This window comes from Cynocephalus volans, chromosome 9 (genome assembly GCF_027409185.1).
Source record: "Cynocephalus volans isolate mCynVol1 chromosome 9, mCynVol1.pri, whole genome shotgun sequence".
NCBI classification, from domain to species: domain Eukaryota; kingdom Metazoa; phylum Chordata; class Mammalia; order Dermoptera; family Cynocephalidae; genus Cynocephalus; species Cynocephalus volans.
Window position 1 is genome coordinate 42,586,082 of NC_084468.1, and position 22,533 is coordinate 42,608,614.

The window sequence follows — 22,533 nt, forward strand, 5'->3', positions numbered from 1 at the left end:
TAAGAATAATAAACATTATAAACTGCAATTGCTCTAAAGTAGATTTAGCAAAGTCTCAGAAACAGAATAAACTCCTAGGGGGTAAGGAATTGAAGCAGGTAAAGGACTACCCATCTATTCATCTGCACTGGATTGAATAGTGTCCCCCTAAATTCATGTCCACCAGAATCTCAGAATGTGCTTTTACTGGATATAGGGTGTTTGCATTTGTAATTAGTTAGGATGAGGCCACACTGGATTAGGGTGCACCCTTAATCCAATAAGACTGGTGTCCTTATAATAAGAGGAGAGAACACACAGAGACACAGGGAAGGAGGCCATGTCATCACAGAGGCAGAGATGATGGTGACGTAGTTACAAGCCAGGGAACACCAAAGATTGCTGTCAACCACCAGCAGCTAGGAAGAGGGAAAGAAGGATTCTTCCCTAGCACCTTCAAATGGAGTAAGGCTCTGCTGACACCTTGATTTTGAACTTGTAGCCTCCAAAACTCTAAGCAAATAAATTTCTGTTGTTTTAAGCCACCTAGTTTGTGGTAATTTGTTACAGCAGCTGTAGGAAACTAATACAGCATCTATTTTAGCTAGTTCCAAATATGAGGGCATGTCAAGAAGTACATGGAAAAATAGAATTGAATGATAATTTGAATCTTTCCATGAACTTTTGAAGAACCCTCGTATATCTCTGTAGAGTCATTCATTCACAAATAGTTAGTAGGTACCAACAAAATACCAGGCACTCATCTAGCTTGAGAAAACTGAAAAATCTCTGCCTATGTGGGCTTATATTCTAGAGTAAGAGGAGAGAGAAAATAATCAAAATAAAGAAGTAAAACATAGCCTGTCAGGTGGTGATAAGTTCAGCCAGGGGTCCTACACAGTGAGGGAGATGGAGTATTAGTTTTTAAATCTAAATAAATTGAACGCTGTCAGTGTATTTTGCTACAAACACTAAACTTAGTATTCTAGTATTCTCGTTATTGAAAAAAAAAAAAAAAGTGGTGCAACATGTAAGAGTATATATGGGGAGAGAAGAGCCTTCCTGTACTACATCAGTTTTTGCTCTAAAACCAGAAAAACCGTCAGCCATAAAGCTCAGTGGGGAGAGAAAACAACAATACTTAAACAAAAGTCATCATGGCTAAACAGGGGAATTTCAAAGGATTTTGTAATTAATACATACTTGTTGGCTGATTTATAAATGAATCTAGCCATTTACCATCCAACAAATGCCCTTCAGCATAGAAGACCTGAACAAAACAGAAGTGATTCTGCAATATAAAACCTCTCCTTAAGAGAGAAAGAAGCAAAGAAAGGTACTGGACAGGAAAACATGTATCATGCTAGAGTCTCATTAAATCATCACTCAAGCAAAAGAAAGCTCTGGAACTATCTGAGAGAACATTCTGAATGCAGGGCATCTTCCATCTATGCTGTCAAGTACAGTAGCTACTAGCCCCAGGTGATTACCGAGCACTTGAAATGTGCCTAGGGAGACTGAAGACCTGAATTTTTAATCTGGTTTAATTCTGATTAATTTAATATTAAATAACCACATATACCTAGCACCTTCTCTATTGCATAGCATAGCTCTAGAATCACAGAAAGGTCTGAGAGACTTCTCACTGAGTCTGAGATGGGATTAGATCCTAAAGTAAAAACAGGTTAGGGACCAAATAGCAAAAGAAATTTTGAGCAAGAAGAACAAAGCTAGAAGTATTGCACTTTCTGATTTTGAAATATATTATAAGGCTACAGTAATCAAAACAGTATGATACTGGCAGAAAAACAGACATTTGGACCAATGGAACAGAATAGAGAGTCCAGAAATAAACCCATATTTGATTATCTGATCTTTGACAAGGGTGCCAAGAATACACAATGGGGAAATGATAGTCTCTTCAACAAATGGTGTTGGGAAAACTAGATCTCCACATGCAAAAGGAAAAAAAGATGGAACTTTATCTCACATAATACACAAACATCAAGTCAAAATGGATTAAAGACTTAAACATAAGTCCTGAAACCATAAAAATCCTAGAAGAAAATGTAAGGAAATATCTTGACATTAGCCTTAGCAATAATTTCTTGGATATGACACCAAAAGCATAGGCATCAAAAGCAATAATGGATAAGTGGGATTAAATCAAACAGAAAAGCTTCTGCACAGCAAAGGAAACAATCAACAAAATGAAAAGGCAACAGAATGGGAAAAAATATTTGCAAAGTACATATATGACAAAAGATTAATATCCAAATTATATAAGGAACTCCTACAATTAAATAACAAATAAATAAATTTTAAAAAACCCCATTTTTATTTGTTTTTAAAAATAGGCAATGGATCTGAATGGACATTTCTCCAAAGAAGACATACAAATGGCAAATAGGTACAATATATGAAAAGACGCTCAGCAGCACTAATCATCAGGGAGGTGCAAGTCAAAACCACGATGAGATATCACCTCACACCTGTTAGGATGGCTGTTATCAAAAATCAAAAAATAACAAGATTGGATGTGGAAAAAAGGGAATCCTTGCACACTGTTGGTGGGAATTTAAATTTGTGCAGCCATTATAGAAAACAGTATGAAGGGTCTTCAAAAAATTAATACAGAAATACTATATGATCCAGCAATCCCACTTCTGGGTATATAACCCAAAAATTGAAATTAGGATCTTGAAGAGATACCTGCACTCCTATGTTCATTGTGGCATTACTCACAATAGTCAAGACATGGAAGCAGCCTAAATGTCCAGGAATGGATGAATGGATAAATAAAATGTGGTTATATATATACAATGGAATATTATTCAGCCTAAAAAAAGGAAATCCTACCATTTGCACCAACACAGATGAAGCTGGAGGACATTTCATTAAGTGAAATAAGCCCAACACAGAAGGACAAATTTACATGATCTCACTTATGTGAGGAATAGTCAAAGTCATAAAAGCAGAGAGTACAGTGGTGATTGCGACGGGCTAAAGGAAGGGGAAACTAGGGAGGTGTCAAAGAGTATAAAGTTTCAATAATACAAGATGAATAAGTCCCAGAGATCTACTTGTTTTAGTCCGTTTTGTGTTGCTATAACAGAAATACCTGAGACTGGGTAATTGATAAAGGAAAGAGGTTTATTTGGCTTACGATTCTGGGACAGTTGCATCTGGCACGGGCCTCAGGTTGTTTCTACTCATGGCAGAAAATAGCAGGCTGCCGGTGGGTATGAGCAGATCACATGGCCAGAGGAAGCAAGAGAGAGAGAGAGAAGGTGCCAGGGTCTTTTTAAGCAACAAGCTCTTGCGGTAACTAATCGAGCGAGAATTCACTCATTACTCCCCCCTCCCCCAGGGAGAGCATTAATCCATTCATGAGGGATCTGCCCCCATGACTCAATCAGTTTCCAAAACTGCCACACTGGTGATCAAATTTCCACATGAGTTTTAGAGGAGACAACACATCCAAACTCCATCATTCCGCCCCTGGCCCCCCAAAACTCACATCACTCTCACATACAAAATACAATCATTCCATCCCGACAGTCCCAAAAGTCTTAGCTTGCTCCAGCACCAACTTAAAAGTCCAAAGTCCAAAGTCTACTCTGAGACCAAAAGCAAAAGTCTTTCCAGCTTTGAACCTGTAAAAGTCAAAACCAAATTTGTCTACTGCTGAGATACAATGGTGGAACAGGCATTGGGTATACATTCCCATTCCAAAAAGGAGGCATAGGCCAAAAGAAGGGAAAAATAGGTCCCAAACAAGTCCAGAACTCAGCAGGGCAGGCATTAAATCTCAAAGCTGGTGTATCAGGTACCTTGATTCCATGTTCGACTGCCTCTGCACACTTGTGTGGGGGTTGGGTCCCCACATCCTTGGGCAGCTCCACTACTATGTGGTCTCAGGCCACATTTCACCTCTCCCAGGCTGGTGTTCCACTCTGGTAGCCCCACAGGTCTGGGATCTCCATGGCGGTCCCACTCTCATGGCTCCACTAGGATGGTGCTGTTGGGGTTTCTCTGCCGCAACTCTGACCCATTTCTGCCCGGCATTGCTCTAGTGAAGGCTGTCTGTGGTGACTCCACCCCTGAGACGGATCTCTTCCTGGGTCCCCAGACTTTTCCATACATACTTTGAAATCTGGGTGGAAGCTCCCAAGCTTTCCCAGCTCTGGCATTCTGTGAGCCTGCAGACCTAATACCACGTGGACGCCGCCAAGACTTCTGGCTTGTATTTTCCAAAGATGTGGGTCCAGCCACACCTGGGGCCAATTTAGCCACAGCTGGAGCAGCCAAAGCAGCTGGGGTGCTGGTGCTGGAAGCAGCTTCTTGAGGTGGCCCTGGGCAGCGAGCCCATGGAGGGTACCTTGGGCCTGTTTGCCAAGACCATTCTCTCTCCTTAGGCCTTTGGGCCTGAAATGTAAGGGTTGGCCCCAGAGGCTTCTGCAATGCCTTCAGGGCCTTTTTCTCCTTCTCTTGATAATCCCTTTCCTTTGTACTGATCTTCTTAGTTAATGGTCTCTGGGCTGCACCATTGCATGCTTGCTCTCTGCTTTTCTACCCACATGGCCAGGCTGCAAATTTTCCAAATCTTTATGCTCTGCTTCCCTTTTAAATTCTGGCTTTACATCATGCCTTTTCTGCCATAACTCAGCATAGGCTGTTAGAAATAACCATGCAGCATCCTTAATGCTTTGCTGCTCGTAAATTTCTTCTGCCAGATACTCTGGTTCACAACTCTTAAGTCCCACCTTCCACAAAGTCCAAGAGCATGGACACAATGCAACCAAATTCCTTGCTGTGGTATAGCAAGGTGATCTTTTGTCCAATTCCTGATAAGTTCCTCATTTCTGTCTGAGATCTCATCATCCACATGGTCTTTACTGTCCACATTTCTATCAACATTCTGGTCACAGCCATTTAACCAATCTCCAAAATCTTCCAAACTTTCCCTCATCTTTTTCTCTTCTTCTAAGTCCTCCAAACTCCTTCAACCTTTGCCCAATACCCAGTACCAAAGCTGCATCCACACTTTCAAGTATCTGTGTAGCAACACCCCAGTCCTCTGTACCAATTTTCTGTTTTAGTCCATTTTGTGTTGCTATAACACAATACCTGAGACTGGGTAATTTATAAAGGAAAGAGGTTTATTTGGCTTACGATTCTGGGACAGCTGCATCTGGCATGGGCCTCAGGTTGTTTCTACTCATGGCAGAAAAGCGGCAGGCAGCCAGGGGGTACAAGCAGATCACATGGCGAGAGGAAGCAAGCGAGAGAGAGAAGGTGCCAGGGTCTTTTTAAGCAAAGAGCTCTTGCGGGAACAAATCTAGCGAGAACTCACTCATTAATCTCCCCTCCCCCAGGGAGAACATTAATCCATTCATGAGGGATCCACCCCCATGACTCAATCAGTTTCCAACACTGCCACATTGGAGATCAAATTTCCACATGAGTTTTGGAGGGGACAACACATCCAAACTCCATCACTACTACACAGCATAGTGTCTATAGTTAACAGTACTGTACTGTACACTTTAAAATATTTTAAGATGATAGATGTTATGTGTTCTTATAGCAAAAAAATGACAATAATAAAGAGGACATAAAGAAATCTTTGAGGTGATAGGTATGTTTATGACATTGATTGTGATGATGTTTTCATGGGTGTACACTTATCTCCAAACTCATCAAGTTGTTATTAAATATGTACAGTTTTTGTATGTATTATTGTACATCAATACAGTGTTCCTTTTTTTTTTTTCCAAGGGTTAGGGAGACCTCCTAGAATGTACGTTACTTACAGTACTTTTAGTACATATTTATTTCCTTAATCTGCAGTGTTACTATAAGTCATCAGTATTATCATCCCCATTTTCTGGTTGAGGAAACTGAAGCTGGGCAAAACTAGTTGACATGCCCAGAGCCTTGCAGCTTTTAAGAGGTAGAGCCGGAGGTCTGATACCTAAGCCAATACTCCTCCCACCAAGGTATAACATTCACAACACCTTTCACTTTTAAAATTTTTCGATTTCCACCCTCTCTGAACAATCCTAAAACACAAAAGTGTGCGTGTGCGTGTTTGTGCACGCACGTGTGTGTGTGTAGATTTTGAGGAACAGGTAAGTCTAGTGGTTATTTGAGTGCTTAGTGTGGATCTAGTATTCTATACCAGTCAGTATCCTTTAGACAACTAGCTGTATTTCCCATTTGGTCAGGCAAAGTGCATTGCCAAGAACAGTGATGGGGCAAACAGGATGCATGAATGCATACTTGTTGAATAGCTTATGTAAGGCAGAAGTGGCATGTTAAATAAACCTGGCCCCTTGGACACATTCAGCAGAAATTATGTTACAGCTCTCCTTTGTCCTGAGGAGATGAAACTCAGATGCTTGTGCTGAAGTAGGCTGGAGGAGAGGGAAAGAGGAAAAATGAGGAACAGGATACCTCATTAACAGTTTAGGGAGTTTAAAATAGTTTTAGAGAGTGACTTTGCTAACTCTCTGAAGATACTGAACTGCTCAGCTTCTCCCCCAATTTCCTGGCTGTCCCCAACAATGGAAGAGGTCAACTGAGAGGCTGGCAGGGCAATAGAGCTACAAATGCTGAAAACCAAATGAAGCTTTGGTGGAAAATGTGGCCCTCCCCAAAAGAAACCACAGCTGGCTGGAAGGTGGAATGGTGAGATGCTGAGGCTCTGATGCTTTCGCTGTCGCTATCAAGATTTCTGCAGCATTATGAGGAAGTTTTCTGATGGAATTGATTTTGCATCTTTTAAAAAAGCTTTGTTATACCTGGAAATATACCTGATGAGATTAAGAAAGCAATTTGTGATTTGTCTTTCTAACCTACTGGAAGGTTAACGAAGGCTTTCATCATTGGCGCTGTAATCAAATCCTACAAGGAACTTTCTGGAAAGAGCCCCATCCCCCTACCAAAAATAAATAAATAAATAAATAAAAGCTTTAGAGCATCTTGAGGGTTTTGAGGTTTTTATGATTCTACACACAAATAACTCTAAAAGTAGTTCATCCTTGTGAAACTCCCAGTGTCCTGGAAAGGATTCTATGGAAAACCTGACTGCTCAGCCAAGAACTCACGAGTCCATGCTGACATCTCCTCTAACCTGGATTGGGAGACTGGCTTTTAGCGCAATTCTCACACGACAAAAACTATTGGGCACCTAATAGAAACAAACCGGCGAATGTTGTGACTGTCACAAAAATCGGTTTTGTAACTTTTTAAAAAATGCATCGTTTTTTCTCATTGTCTCGGGGTTATGCCAACTTAATGTTCTGCAGCATCTTTAATTTCAAAACTTTCCGCTAAAATCTATCCTGGGACAACAATCACCAGTAAGTCCTGACTGCCCTCCCTTTCTGGTAGCGGCCCGGAGATCCTCTGCAGAGTTTTACTTCCATCAGTAAATCACTTTAAATAAAACATAATAATAATAACTATAAACCACAAATGTGCATATAGAAATCAAAGTTTTGTACAGGAGTTAGTCTTTGCAGTGCGCTGCTCTTAGAAGTTTCTTGCGGGAGGAAAGCTCCACTTTATGAAGGGCTGGGACAGCTTCCCCGGGAATGCCCAGCCCCGCGGCTTCCCCCGCCCAGAGCGCAGCGCAGAGCGCCCAGGGCTCCGTCCCGGGAATGCTAAACCGTGCAAAAACGCGCCTCCACCGCCATCCACTGGCCTGAGGAGGTGGCATTAGGAGTGGCGCGCCAGCTGCGGGAGCTGAGGAACTCAGTCCCTGAAGGGTCCGACACACCACCTCCCTCTCGCCCGCCCGGCCTGCAGTCTCTGCCCTCACAGAGTGGTCACCGGTCCCTGACTTGGCGCAGCAGGGACACTCGCAGTAGCGAGAGGATTCCGGGACCTACTGACACTGAAGGAGAAGGGCGGCCTCAAATTAGACCCGGTACCTGGGGGTCTCAGGCCAGTGGCGACCGTTCGCGGTGCCCTTCACTTCCTTTCCCCTCCCGAACACGGGGAGACGCTGTCCCTTCCCAGGACTGGATCGCCAAACCCCAGCAGCTCAGAACCTGCGCCCCCCGGCGGCCCGCGCCCGTGTGCCCAGGCCGGTACCTGCCTGCCGGAGAGAAAGTTTACAATCAGGGGAGCCTGGAGTTCCCAGCATTCTGCAAGTGGGATGCCAGCGCTCAGGATGGACCAGTTATCTCCAGGCACCAGCTGGTGGCCGGGGACCCAAGTGCGAGTCCTGGCTGCAAGAGGGGCCGAGACCGCGGCGCGCGCAGTTGGTACAGCAGGCTCACTTCTGAGGCAGGCGAGGCTGCAGCGCAGTCCTTCCAGCTGAGCGGCGCCTGCGACGCTGGCGCGCGGAGGAGGCCGGGGATCCCCGAGGGACTGGTTCGGACGGCTCCCTCTGCAGCCTACCCCGTTGCCCGCGCGTAGCCAAGTCCTCTAGATGCGTGGAAGGCGCCGGGCGGAGCAGGGACTCTGCAGGAGAGGCGGCACAGCCCCTGGCAAGGAAATCGGGGTCTCCGGACTGAGCCGACTCGAACGTTGAAGGAAACCCTGCCCATGACCGTGGGAAGGTCCCGGACGTTGGGCAACCCGGGTGGAGGACCGTGCTCCAAGGGACTGGTTACAGAGCGCGGGAGTGGGAAAGCCAGAGCTCACCGACGGCCGGGGAAGGAGGTGACACCCGGGGGATGAGGAGACGGGAGCGGGAGGAGTTGACCCTGAATTCACCGACCTGTCTGGGGAGGAGCGCGGATCGTGGATCTTACCGGCTTTGGGGCCCTGGCTCGGCGGTAGCGCTCTTCCGGAGCGAGGGCGGGGGGTTGTTTCGTGGAGAACATGTCTCGCTTATTTCTCTGTCCCCTCTTATTTTGGTCGCTTTTCTCTCCTCTACGTGTCCCTGGGATAGGAACTATGTGGATGCCTTTCTCCTCACTCAGGAAGAGACAAGTTGAACTTCAAGGGACAGGGTCACCATATTTTGTCTGTTCGACGACAGATCCCACGCGCGGACCACTCCCTCCCTTCACTCCTGTCTCTGGGTCCCACCCATCATAACCCTTAATGACAGATCCTCCACATCCCCACCTCTTTGCATTCAGTGGCAGATGCAAAGCCAAGTGTCTGCTGGTCTCCCCCAATAATTTATGCTCTGCAATGGCAGCAGAAAAGTACAGGGTGACTAAGTTTGGGCTGTGGAAGAGAAAGTGGTGGGAGCAAAAGTTACTTTTCTTCAAATTCTCCTTATCACATCCTAGACCATTTTCTTGTAGCCAAGCAAAAATCAAAATAACTGCAGGCATTAGCAATTAAGGACAAAGTTTATCTCAAAATAAGACGTTTAGAGGGCAAGCATTATTTCCATTAAGCAAATGGCAACTTGCCTTCTGTTATATGTTTAGTGAAGAAACTGCTTTTGCAAGACAGCCTTAGTCTTTGCTGAGGCTGCAGGGACAGGAGAGAGCCCCAGCCTGCTTCCATAAACCTAGTTCCTGATTCTGGGAGGAGAGTGTCCACAGGCTGAATCCAAGAGGCGAACAAATCCCTGCCTTTCCGTCATTCACAAGCAGCCAACTTTCCCTACGGCAGCGTCAAGGAGGTCACTGGAGATATTCACAACTGTAAAGATTACTGTTTGAAACCCAAGACAATTGTCAAATAATTGACCAAAAAAGAAAGAAAAGACTTCACTGAGTTTTTCTTAGAAATAACTTCTCATCCAATTTCAGTCAAGATCTTAATGGAAATTTCAAAAATTATTTATGAGGTTATTGAATAAATCCATCTCTATTGCTTAGAGGAGGCCTTGTATAGTCAACAAAATATGTCAGGCGTCTGTTCCTTAAATATTATTACCGGTAAAAAAGTATACATTTGTAAAACTGGGGGGAAATCAGTATTTTGTTTATGAAATGAGATGTGAATATAGAAAAGATTGCATGTGTATAGCAAAATGGTTGAAACACTGATTCCATGTTATTCTAACATCAGATTTGGAATCCAGTATCTGACAAGTTTATTATAATTCACAAAAATTAAGTTCTTAGTATGTGGCAGGCTTTGTACCAAACACTTTACATGCATTCTGTCTTTTAGTTCTACCAACTAAGTTTAGGTAGGCACTATTACTATTAGTATCTTTAGAGATAATAAGGAAGACTTGGGAAGTTAAGTAACCAGCCTAAGACTGTGCAGCTAGCAAGTGGCTGAGCTGGAATTACCCAGAGGTAGTGTGATTTCAGGATTGTGTTCTAAGATAGAGCCTCAGTGCACCATCACCACAGGGGAATCAAGAGCCTGGGAGGCTCATGTGCCAGCTCCACTGTGAGCAAATTACAGTCTTTTTGAGCCACAGTCTATAAAATGAGGACTGAATTCAATCACCAAGATTTCCACAGGCATTCTGAAGCCAAGTATGAGTTTCTATTTCATCTCCTTTCTGCCCTCTGGTGGAAGTGCTTTCAGGAACTATGAAATTAAAGTCTCATAACATATTCTAGCTAATTTGGATATGCGGTGGACTCACAGTTATCTTTAATGACTTATTTGAATTATTCCTTTTTAAAAAGTTGCCACATTTCAACTTATTTTAAAGTGACAACCATCATCTAGTTTCTTAAAATACTTTAATTTCGCAAAAGGAAACATTTCTAGTCTTTTGAAATTTTTATTGTCTAGTATTTCAAGCATACATCCAACTAGTTAGATAATTAAAAAGAAACAACACACAAGCCTTAAAAGATTTATGAAAAAAATAACCTAAAGGAAGTGAATATACCTCTGGAAAGGGTGATTTTACACAGCAAGCTTTGGTCACATATCATATTACAGACCAAACTAGTTATCAGCACTACAAAGGAAGGTAATCAGGGAACAAGAAAAAGATATCTTAGAGAAGCATCCACTCCCCATAATAGTCAAGCAGATGCTAAAATAGATATGCTACCCCATGGCTTATCTATTTAATCTATTTATTCATTCAATTCATTTAGGGTTTGCTAGCTGCTAGATGAACAAAATCGAGTTCCTGCCCTCACAGAATTTTGTCTAGTGGAATAAATACATTAGACAAATACTCAAATATGGAGACTATGGAAAAATATTCACCAGTGAGAATGGCTTTAGAGAGTTAGAATGTAATATTTTTAGTTAAGATATAAAGATGCGAAGTCTTTAAAATAAAAAGAAATTTAAGAACAGAGCAAGAAACAAGCAAACTGGAAATTTACCTGTTGCAGAGGGAGGGAAGAGTTTTTTTAGTTGAAAAGGGGAAAACAATGTACCCATATCTGCCATAATATATTCTAGCCCAATGAAACCGTCAGTATATGATAAAAGTGACTCTTGTAGACATTTTGTTTGTTATACGTATTTCTGGGACCTCAATCCCTTACTCTAATACTACATAATAGTCATTGGGAAGAAGGTAATAAAAACTGGCCCCATAAGAAATTTCACAGAAATTTTATCTTTATCATTCTCACACATCCCATCCTGCAATTTAAGTGCCTCAGTGCCCTTACCCTTGGCAAGCATCTGCCTAATCCTCCCAGGGATAATGCCCCTTGAGTTATTACATGAGCAAAAAGTGAGATGCCTCAGTTCAGAACAGATTTTTTTTTTCTTCTGATTTGTAACTTGTAAGAGTCTTCTCAAAGTTATGAAACTAAGTCACATTTATCTATATTATAGCTAAGAAGATTTTCTAAGCATTATGTGCCAGGCACTTCACAAAGTGACATATTTTTTAAAATTCTTGAAACAAACCTAGTTTTCATTGCCATAAAATGAAAAGTATAATAGGCCCACCTCATATGCCTGTTATGGGAATTAAATAAATATATAAGGTGCTTTAAAACAGTTTCATACACATAATAATAGTTAAAACTTCTTGGGCACTTCTTGGGCACTTATTTCTCTTATTGTCACCATTTTACAGAAGAGAAAACTCAGGCTTACAGAAGTTAAACGACTTGCCTAAGATCTCACAACTAGGAAGTGGCAGAACCAGAATTGGAGCCGAAGATATCTGGGATCACAGACTGACCTCTTACCCCCCTACCTTCTTTAGCAATCAGTAAGAGAAGACCATGATGAAAACATCCAAGGAGTTTACAACCTAGAATTAACTGTGAATTTTCATTCATCCAATAAATACTTATGAAGCATTACAATGGATTAGTGCCCCTCACCCCAAAATTAAATGCAGAACCTCAGAATGTGACATTCCTTATTTGGAAATAGAGTCTTTAAAGATATAATTAGTTAAAATGAAATTATACTGGAATAGGGTGGGCCCTAAATCCAAAGACTGTCCTTATAAGAGACAGAAAGGGACACACGGAGATACTGAAAAGGCCATGTGAAGATAGAGACAGAGGCTGGAGTGATGCTCTACAAGCCAGAAAACACCAAGGATTGCTGCCTACCACCAGAAACCAAGAACAGCCATGAGACAGTTTCTCCCCCACAGCCTCCAGAAGAAACCAACCCGGCTAACATCTTGATTTTGGACTTCTGGCCACCTGAACTATGAGAAAATCGATTTGTTTTCAAGCTGCCCCATATATGGTATTTTTTACAGCAGCCTTAGGAAACTAATACCAGCATCTAGTATGTGGCTAGGCACCATTCCCCACTTTGGTTAGAGCAGCAAACAACCTGCATTCCTGCTCTCAGTGCAGGAAATATATAATGAACAAATACAAGGATACTTTTAAAAGTTCATGGAAAAATAAAAAAGACAATACGAATCTTTCCATGAACTTTTTAAAGACCCCTCAGACATAAAACAAGGACAGGTACTGTTTAGTGCTATGAGGAAAAAGTATTTTAAGAAGATAGAAGATGACCAGAAGAAAGTGAAAAAGGTGGTTAGGGACTGTTAGGGATATGTTAGGGAAATACATACACACAGAGGAATATTAAGGGAATATTAGGGAACACAAAGGTGTCTTAACTCAAACAAATCTGGACTGTGAAATTTCACACTATATGTGGATAATTCTTCACAGAGTCATTTAAACACACACCCCAACAAGAAATGTAAAGAAAACTTAGCAAGAACAGCAGCTCAGCGAACACAGCTGAACTTACTCAATACACCAAGATTCTAAAATAAAAGCAAATAGCTTTTGGGGGGATATGTGGTCTCTCATCTCCTAAAAATCTCTGGAGAGCAGAGGGGTTCCCAGTTCTTCCCAAATTCATTTCTTCTAGGAGGTAGTAGCCAGTACTCTGCTTCTTCTTCACTCTTTGAAGCTCCCCAACATCATAGGTAGACCCTAAGACCCAAGGCTGAGAGTGGTCTAATCACTGCCACTCAATAAAAACGGCAACTTCCACAGACCAGAGGAGAGACAGAGCTATCTTATGTAAACTCGAGCTCTACAGCCTTAGTCATCTGCCTCACTTCCCAGTACCCAAGTATGGACAAACATATACCTGGAGTCACCTGGGTCCTCACATGTCCTTTTTGCAGCTTTCTCCTTTAAGATCTCCTCTCTTTACTGCCCTACATCTGGTCAAAGAAATTCCAGCTCCTGCTGCACCTCTAGCATTCTTGGTTCAACACCCATCTAATCCTTTGTTCTTCTGGAGACCACAGTATGTCTCACTGCTTTAATAATCTTGATTAGAAAAAGCTGAATGAAACCCAAGCACTCCAAGGCCTGAAGTTCAAAAAGTCACCCTTAGCAATAAGTTAGATCCCATGCATGGGATCTTTCCTGCTACTCTCTTTCCTGCTACTCTCTTAACCTGGTTTATTCCTTACTTGTTTGCTTAGGTGAAGGGATCTACAACACAGATTACAGGCATAGTGAGCACAGTCTTTTATTGCATTCCCTGTGCCAGGCATTTAGGCAAAGAAAAAATATTTCTTGAAAGGAAATGGAACACTTTAAAAATCTCTCCATATTGTCTTAAATATTATATCTATTCCCACATAGAATTTCTTTCTAGTATTATACATGGCACATTTGAAATAATGTAAAGAGACAAAAAATTCTTATAGGTCATCTCTACCTATAAGAAATCACAGACTTCTTTACACAATGCAAATGTTTCCAATGTGTTGCTTCAATAATGTTCCTTTGGCAATTTTCAGTAACCACTTTATACCTATTTGAGATTCTCTGAATTTTATTTAGATGTGAATAGTGAAATTAATTGAAATACAAGACACTAGGTGCTGATCAAGCCTTAAAAGTATACAGACTGAGAAACATTAAAGATTTCAGTATATATATATATACTTCAAAAATTTTGAATAGTAAGATAATAAACTTTGTTAATGTCACCAAGTAGGAAAATAGGACTATCACATTCACAATTTTACCTATGCCATTCTTAGCAGCTATTTGGTAACTTTTCCATTCCTTCTTTAATCAGCTCAGATTGAAGCAAAAAGGACCATATGCACTACTTTATTTGCTTCAAAACAAATGGGTGTATTTAGACAAAATTTAACTTCATTTTGACCTAGAACTTATTTCCTCTGTCCTTCATTCATTCCTCTCCAGCTCATCATTCAGCAGTTTCTGCAACATCTTCATGCCACTCATTCAGAGCAACAGGGCACCCCGGGAACTGGGGTCATGTGCCCATTTGCATCAGAGCACCATCACCACCTGGACTGTTCCCTGGTCATCTCCCTCCCTGTTTTTACCCTTGCCCCTGCCCCCTTATGGTCTTTGCTCCATACAGCAGCCAGCAAACAGAAATGTTACCAAAAAAAAAAAAAAAGTTTCTTTCCTACTTAAAACTTTTCAATGCTGTCCACTGCAACTAGAATAAAACCCATATTTCTTACCCTGGTTTATCAAGCACTTTATGAACTGGACTAGACTATCTTCCCCTCTCAGTTTAAATTTTATTATAAGCTCTAGCCACACCAGCCCTTTTTCTGTTCCTCAGCCATGCCACGCACCTCCCAAACTTAGGGACTTTGTACTTGCTGCTTTCTCTCTGATTTTCCTCTAGTGGAGGTCATTCAGGTCACAGCTCAAGTGTCCCCATCTCAAAGGGATTTTCCCAATCTAAGAAGTAACTGTTTTCACCCCTATTCCCATCACTTTCTGTACCTTTTCTCTTATTTTTTAACACCACTTATCACACATGAAATCATGTTCATTTTGTGCATCCATTTCCTGCTTGGTCTATTTTGCTCCTTAGCAGCAACGTGAGAGAAAGGATCACCATTATCTTCAGAACCTAGAAAGTTCCTGCCACACAGAAAACACATGTGTTGATTGAATAAATGAAGGAATAGTTGTGTGACTCTGGGTAAATTAAGCTCTGAACTAGGCAAACAAATAAAAAACAACAAACAGCTTAATTTATCATTCATTTAATCTCCTTCCTTTGCTCACTAAACTCCTCCTCACAAATCGGAAAACAAACAGCAAGAACAGAAGCCCAACAAACTAGGCTTTGCTCTTGCTTAATAGGCCAAAATTTGGAAATACATGAAAACGGCTTCTCACAGACACCTGGTGATTCAGATTCCTTAAGATTCACTTTAGTTAGAGCAATAACTTGAATGTAGCAGATTTGAGTTAGAGCTTCTAAAACACCAATCCAGTAACTCTACCATCAGGAAAGGTGTTAAAAAAAAAAAAAAAAAACCCTAAAATCCAAACATAAAGCCCATAAAGAAAGGAATGACTGCCCTTTATTTCTGGACACCAGCTAATATTTGCCTAAAGAATACAACATTAAAAATTGCTGAGTTAAATCCAGCAAAATTTTAAAATCCTCCCTTGTACTTCTGTTTAAAACACACTTCTACTACTTTTTAGTTACTTTTTAGTATCTATCAGTCTATCAATTACTGAGTTCTGCATCAAGTTTTAGAATTTATACACTGATACTAATGCCTGACATAAAATGAGAGGCTCCTGAGTATTTTAAATAATAATGAATATTGTAGATTACAAATTGGGTATGGAGTACTTTAATGAAAACATTAATCATACAAAAAATTAAATAGCAAAACTATTTAAAATGACTTAAAATTCAAACAGATTTGGCTTACTGATATTTCTCTAGCAGTTTGTTTTCATAAGAACTGATTATTTCTAGTTGTAATCTATTTATGATTGTGGTAAGGAGAAATAAGAATAAACTACATAAAGTTAATAAGCCCTGTACTCAGCATATATTGCTGATAAATATTAGTTTTCTTTTTATTATTATTTTTAAAAGACATACAAGTATTACAAAACATTCTAACTTCAGTTAAAAGCTTCTTACACAAGAAATAGCCACATATGAGAAATCTAGCCTGGCTTTTGTTAAAAACAATTATATTTTTTGAGGAATGCATTACATGAAATTTATTTCAATGACTAATAAAAACTCCTCACTAATAAACCAACTTCTGGAATTTAATTACATAGCTTCAAGTTACAATTTGAGAGGTCTTTTAGAGAACTGCGGTTTTAAAAAAGTACAAAGCTACGTGATCAAAAAGTATCCTTTAATAAGTAACCAAAACATTGAGAAAAATTCCTCTTACTGCACATATGGCTCAGTTTCATCTGAATTTCACAAAAAAAAAAAAAAAAAAAAAAAAAAACTGGTTGGTTTGAAATATTACATGAAACCAACTTAATACAAAGAAGTACAATGAATAACAAACGTGTTACTGACACTAGTTATGCCCTATGATATATTTTACAATTTCAGTCATGCTTTTACTTTAAACTTTGTTATATTTATACTAATTTAGATAAAGCCTAACATTCGTCCTTCTAACAACAGCTGAAAGAGAATACAGAGATGAATGTAGAATGTATATCTAAACCATGTTCTACAACATACATTTTCTAACATTACAAATTTAACAAGTTATCTAAATCCAATCTGAGGTATATTAAAAGATCAAAGCTTTCTCAATCCACATCATGGGCAATATACCACGCAAACACTACAGCAGCAGCTCCACACACTGAAAAGAGATAATATTTGTACTTCTGCCACAGTGATAGCTCAACTGCCACTTCATCTCTTTTCCTGTTCTTCTTCCGACGACCCTTCAGTCTGTTTTCAAAAGCCTCCAATTCAGCCTAAATCAAAACAGTATCATTTTTATTAAATTCAATACATACATACATTCACTTGAAACTTTCCACCTGAATGAAAATAAATCAATTTGGGAAATGCTCTAACAGTAATGGTATATAATGTGTTCATTTGATTTTTTTTAAAAAACCTCTCTCCACTACTAATTACCTTCAACAAATTCAGAATTTACATAAGCAGAAAGGGAAGTGGGGAATAAGAGTAGAGATTATTTCAAGCTGTAAGCCTTACTTTGATATTAAATATTAAAGTGTATGATTAAATCAGGATGCCTTAAAATATAGACACTGGTTTTATACTTCAACACCATTATATTTCAACACCATTATTATAGAATCGGAGTCTATAATATACAGCTTTTAGCAACTGCTAAGAGATGCCTTGTAAGAATAAAGATACTAATTCTAGCTTTTTTTAATACAAGTAATAAACATTATTGGCTTATAGGGAAGAACTTGGAGTAAAGAAAAAAAAATTGCCAGAACTTGATATTTCTCTTTATGAAATACATTTAAAAACACACAGAAAAAATTCTTCAAAAACACACACTAAAAATGTTTTTTTATACTTTAACTCAAAAATGACTACTTCAGAAAGAAGAATCAAAAACCAGTTCTAAAAAAGAATATCAAAATTACATTCATTATCAAATATAGATTTTTATTCTACTGCTAAGAACTTATTAAGTTTTTATATATGATAATGTAACATGATACACTGTAGTGCAGTTATTAACTAAAATATATATGTAACATCCATGCAAGACTCTAAATGTTTACTTAATAGAAGGAAATATAAATTTCAGTGAACATATCCATTTCTGTGGCCAAAAACCACACTTGAAGAGGATCTAATAAAATAATTAACACAAAGTATCATTCTTCAATGAGCCAAAATGTCAGAACATTCCGAAGTGGTTTTTGACATACAGAAAAAAGTCAAAATATCTTAAAAGCAGCCAAACTTGAGGACCACTGACACTAGAATAATGAATGCCTGAATGATGACCCACAGTCATCAAGTATTCACTATGTCCTATATATTCTGTTAAAATAATCAGTAAACAGGGAATATATTTAAGATTTTCATCCATAATGGTTTATATGAGGGTGTGTATGTGTGGCAGGCGAAGAAACACCCTAAACTTTTCTAATAATTTAATCTCTCAGGATTCCTGCTAACCTATGTTTCACTGTATTAGCTCGGATAACTTATTTTGGGGATATTAGACAGATCAACTTTATGGAACCATAAACTATCAGAGGTCATCTTGTCCAACCTATATTTGCTACATGAATTGTTTCTAATGTCCTCCCACAAGTCATCCAAGTCTCAATTTCTTCATTCATAAAGGCAGTAGTTTAGCATATACGTGCTTGATAAGTATAAAGCATCTCAAGGTGCAAACTGACAAATAATTATACATCACTATTAGAAAGTTAAGCCACTCTTGGGCCAACCTCGTGGCTCACTCAGGAGAGTGCAGCGCTGGAAGCGCCGAGCGCCGAGGCCACGGGTTTGGATCCTATACAGGGATGGTCGGTGCGCTCACTGGCTGAGTGTGGTGCGAGGGACACCAAGCCAAGGGTTACGATCCCCTTACCGGTCACAAAAAGGAAAAAAAAAAAAGAAAGAAAGTTAAGCCACTCTTTAGAGTATATGATCAATACATTATTTGAGCAAACAGGGTATATTAGGAATGCCAGATAATGATTTTGCATTTAAAGACATATTGGGAAAATAAGGGAATTTATAACTAAAACAAATGTATTAATTAGTAAACAGTACTTATTTGTTACAGATGATCTGCAACTCAGTGAGACACTCAAATACTTTTAGATGAGTGAAGACATGGGCTCCAGGAGATGCCTTACAATAATGATGATGTCTTCTTTCCTACTTCCCCACCAAAAGAGGAGTTAAAACTCTTATGTCTGGAGAATGAATTAAACTGGCAAGGAAGTAAATTGGGAATATACAAAATATTTGGCAACATATGAGATGTCATGCCTTCTCAGAGATTCAGTATGCCTGGAGTGAACTAAGTAGAAGGCTTATTTTTGTTTTATAGGAACTACGTTATTTTCAGTTCAGAAAAGAATTGACCAGTCCCTAGTTTGTACTTGAAACATACCTTGTATCTTCACAAAAACTAACATTGACATCAAGAAACATAAAACTTGGTATTTTCTTTAGTTACCTGTTGTCTTCGTTTTTCCTCTTCAAGAGCAGCTTTGGCTTCTGCTTCTTTTATCTGTTTATATATATTTAAAAGTCAATTAACAATTTAATCATCAAATTTTATATAGAATTTTAAGATATTCCGAAGTAGGCTCCACTAACTTCTGGGAGGTTTATGTTGGAAATCATTTTTAAAAAATGTAAACGTTATACTGAGAAGTTTTACCAAGGCACTGTCAAATAGATTGGCAGTGGTGGTGGATGGAATGTTATACCTAATAGAAACATTTTAGCTTAACAACTATAATAGATGTTATATTACAATTCAAAGAGTTAAAACACTGTAAAGTGAAGTACTTTTAAAATTGGATCTTCCCTCTTGTTAACATATTAAGAACCTAGAATAAATTATTAAATTCCACTGTTTCCTTAGAGTTGAAACTGACCATTTACCTCAAATGCCCTATGGAAAGGAATCCATAGTTTCAAAGAAAATCAAGAGTTTTTTCATATATTGGGTTGATGGAGGGAAACAGTAGCACTAGATATAAACCAAAAAGAAAAGAATCCCCAAATTTTATTTTTGTATTATTTTAACCTAATTTTCAGAAGGCTGAAAATAAAAACATGAAAACAAAAGTCTATGTCCCGGAGCAAATACACTAACTGGCACAGAGGATGGAAAGCTTAGGTACATACTAGACAATAAAAAGCACACTGTGTGTAGCGGACTGAATTATGTCCCCCCAAAACTCATTAAAGCTTGAATTGTGTCCCGCAAGTTTGATATACGAGAAACTTAGCCCCTACTATGACTATTTAAGAGGGTGGGAAATCCTATTATGGTAATCGAAAGGTAGAGCCTTGAAGAGGTGGTTGGATTGTAGCATCGTGCAGTATTGAACGGATTACAAAGGGTGGCCAGGGGAGTGGTTCTGAGGGCTTTAAAAGAAGAGAGAAGAAAGGTTTGTCTTTCTCTCTCTCTGCTCCACGATTTTTGCAATGTGATACCCTGCCATCACTGTCCTACCACCAAGACCCTCACCGAATGTGTTCCCTGGACTATGGCCCTCCCAGCCTCTGAAACTGTAAGCCATGAATTCTGTTTTCTTTATAAATCACCCAGTTCTGAGTATTTTGTTATAAGCAACAGAAACAGACTAATACTTCATGGATTCAAAATAGGTCTATAAAACTCGGCCTTTATTGCAAAAGCAAAATGATGAGATTTCAAGTTGTATTTAATAAGCACATAAATAAATGCACAACGTAAGTAGGTAAAGGTCATTAGCACATAAAAGATATTTAATGAGAAATTACCTCAGATGCTTTACGCTTCATTTCCTTGCATGTTATGTCACATTCTATTGAAACTTGATTTTCACGTACCTTGTTGCATTGCAATTCCTATGAATAATCAAAATTTCACATTTTAAAGGATCTTTACTCAGAGTCCAAACTGTATGTCATAAAAAAGCAAACTTTATCTAACAACTTAAGTTTATAAGTATTATTTAACAGTTACGTTCATTAATATTTAATGATAATATGGTTGCAAGCATTAAACATCTTGGTTTAAATAGGGATTATTTCCTTATTTTCTCAATTAAAAAAGTGAATACCATAAAATTAAAATAATCCATTTAATAATTATTTACTAGGTGCCAACTCAGTAATTATCAATTTAGCTCCAATTTCATTTTTTTTCTTTACTTTTATTTATTGTTTCTAGTTATTCTTCTAAAGTTTCCAGGGAATAGAACATTCTAGAGCAGTGCTGTCCAACAGAGCTTTCTGGGATAATGGAAATGTTCTAATCTTCATTATCCAATAGAGTAGCACTAACCACATATGGCTACTGAGCACTTGAAATTTGGCCAGTGAACCTGAAGAATCAAATTTTTAATATTATTTCATGTTAATCATTAAAATTCACATTTAAATAGCCACATGTTGCTAGTGGCTACCAAACAGATAGTACAGCTCTAGAAAGTTTTCTGGAGAGCTACAAATGTTTCTCTCAACTATTAAACCTTTTTTAAGTTTAGATGAAAATCATTCTAAAGCTTATGTTTACACTTCACACCCTCCTTAAAATGACAGAACACTAATCTACTCTCCTTTTTTGATGACTTGACATCCATACTATAATCAAATTTTGTACTATGCTATAATAAAATAATGGATGACTGAGTTGAAAAGAACAGTGGTCCTTATATTAAATAATCCTAGACTCTGCTTTTGTAGTTCTTTTTTCTACCTTCTACTCTTTCCCTATTTCTTGCTGCCAATGTCACTTTTGCTGTAAGTGTACCTATTTGTATTAGTTTCTCCGTTCTCACCACACCCTCAAACTCTAGTTTTTTAGTTCAAATCTACCACAGTTTAGTAACAAGATCACCAAATCCTATGAGTAAATACGTACATATACTTTAGTGAAAGCACTTTATATGGCATGGAATTTTGATACTTAGAGGGGTATTTTCCCCTTAAGTTCTTCATTTTGGGCTAAAGTTGGTGATAAACATAGTCTTGTTTTCCAAGGATAGTCCAGACAAAGGAAAATTAATATTAACAAACACTGGAGACAAAAATAAGACACTGCAGACAGTAAGTCTATCAGCCTAGAAGGAGGATTATGTCTTTTCTCATTCAAAAGGTACTTATAAAGTGCCTGTTACATGCCAAGCATTGTGACAGGGACAGGGGACACAATAAGGAAAAGAGTACAATAATCTACTAAGTGCTAAACAATAACAATAGCAATAACAGTTATGATTTATTAAACATCACAATCATTGTGCTAAATGCTATATAAGCATCACCTCTTTTATTTCTTTGAATAAATCTATGTATAAACTTTATTTTACAGATGAAGAAACAAGTTTATGAATATTCCTAGAATCAAAAAGCTCTAAGTTATGAACCTAGTACAAAGAAAGTCAAAAGGAAGGAGCACCTAAGTCTTCCCAAGGGAGTCAGGAGAAAGAAGACCTTCACAAATGAAGAAGTGCTTGCACTGAGTATTCTAATAAGCAGAGAGGTAAAGGGAAAAAACACTGTATTTTACACAGAAGAAATACATAAATTGCCACAGAATAAGGTGGAATATACCATATATGTTGGGTTACTTAAGTAACAGATTCATAGAAGAGACTGCTAGATGATAAGACTGGATGAGCAGGCAAAGGTCATATCATAGATTACCTTGTATACTGTCCGCATATACATATGCATACACATTTCTTATAAAATGCATTTTTTTCATAATTGATAAAGAAGCACTCA

General features: G+C 38.8%; 2 protein-coding genes across 3 annotated transcripts in view; both read right to left on the reverse strand.

Annotated features, from left to right (window-relative positions):
• The window catches only part of CORIN (corin, serine peptidase), a 252,898-nt gene extending 244,358 nt beyond the window's left edge, over positions 1-8,540 (reverse strand). The window contains 1 exon segment of the mRNA XM_063108597.1: positions 8,271-8,540. Within this exon segment, the coding sequence (XP_062964667.1) occupies positions 8,271-8,540 (270 nt within the window).
• Positions 8,541-16,627: 8,087 nt separating this feature from the next.
• Positions 16,628-22,533, reverse strand: part of NFXL1 (nuclear transcription factor, X-box binding like 1) — a 61,682-nt gene continuing 55,776 nt past the window's right edge. For both annotated transcript variants that reach the window (XM_063108091.1, XM_063108090.1), the window contains 3 exons: positions 20,566-20,652; positions 19,265-19,318; positions 16,628-17,048 (listed from right to left, as the gene is read on the reverse strand). In XM_063108091.1, the coding sequence (XP_062964161.1) occupies positions 16,875-17,048; positions 19,265-19,318; positions 20,566-20,652 (315 nt within the window). In that variant the 3' untranslated portion in view covers positions 16,628-16,874. The remainder of the gene's footprint in view (positions 17,049-19,264; positions 19,319-20,565; positions 20,653-22,533) is intronic.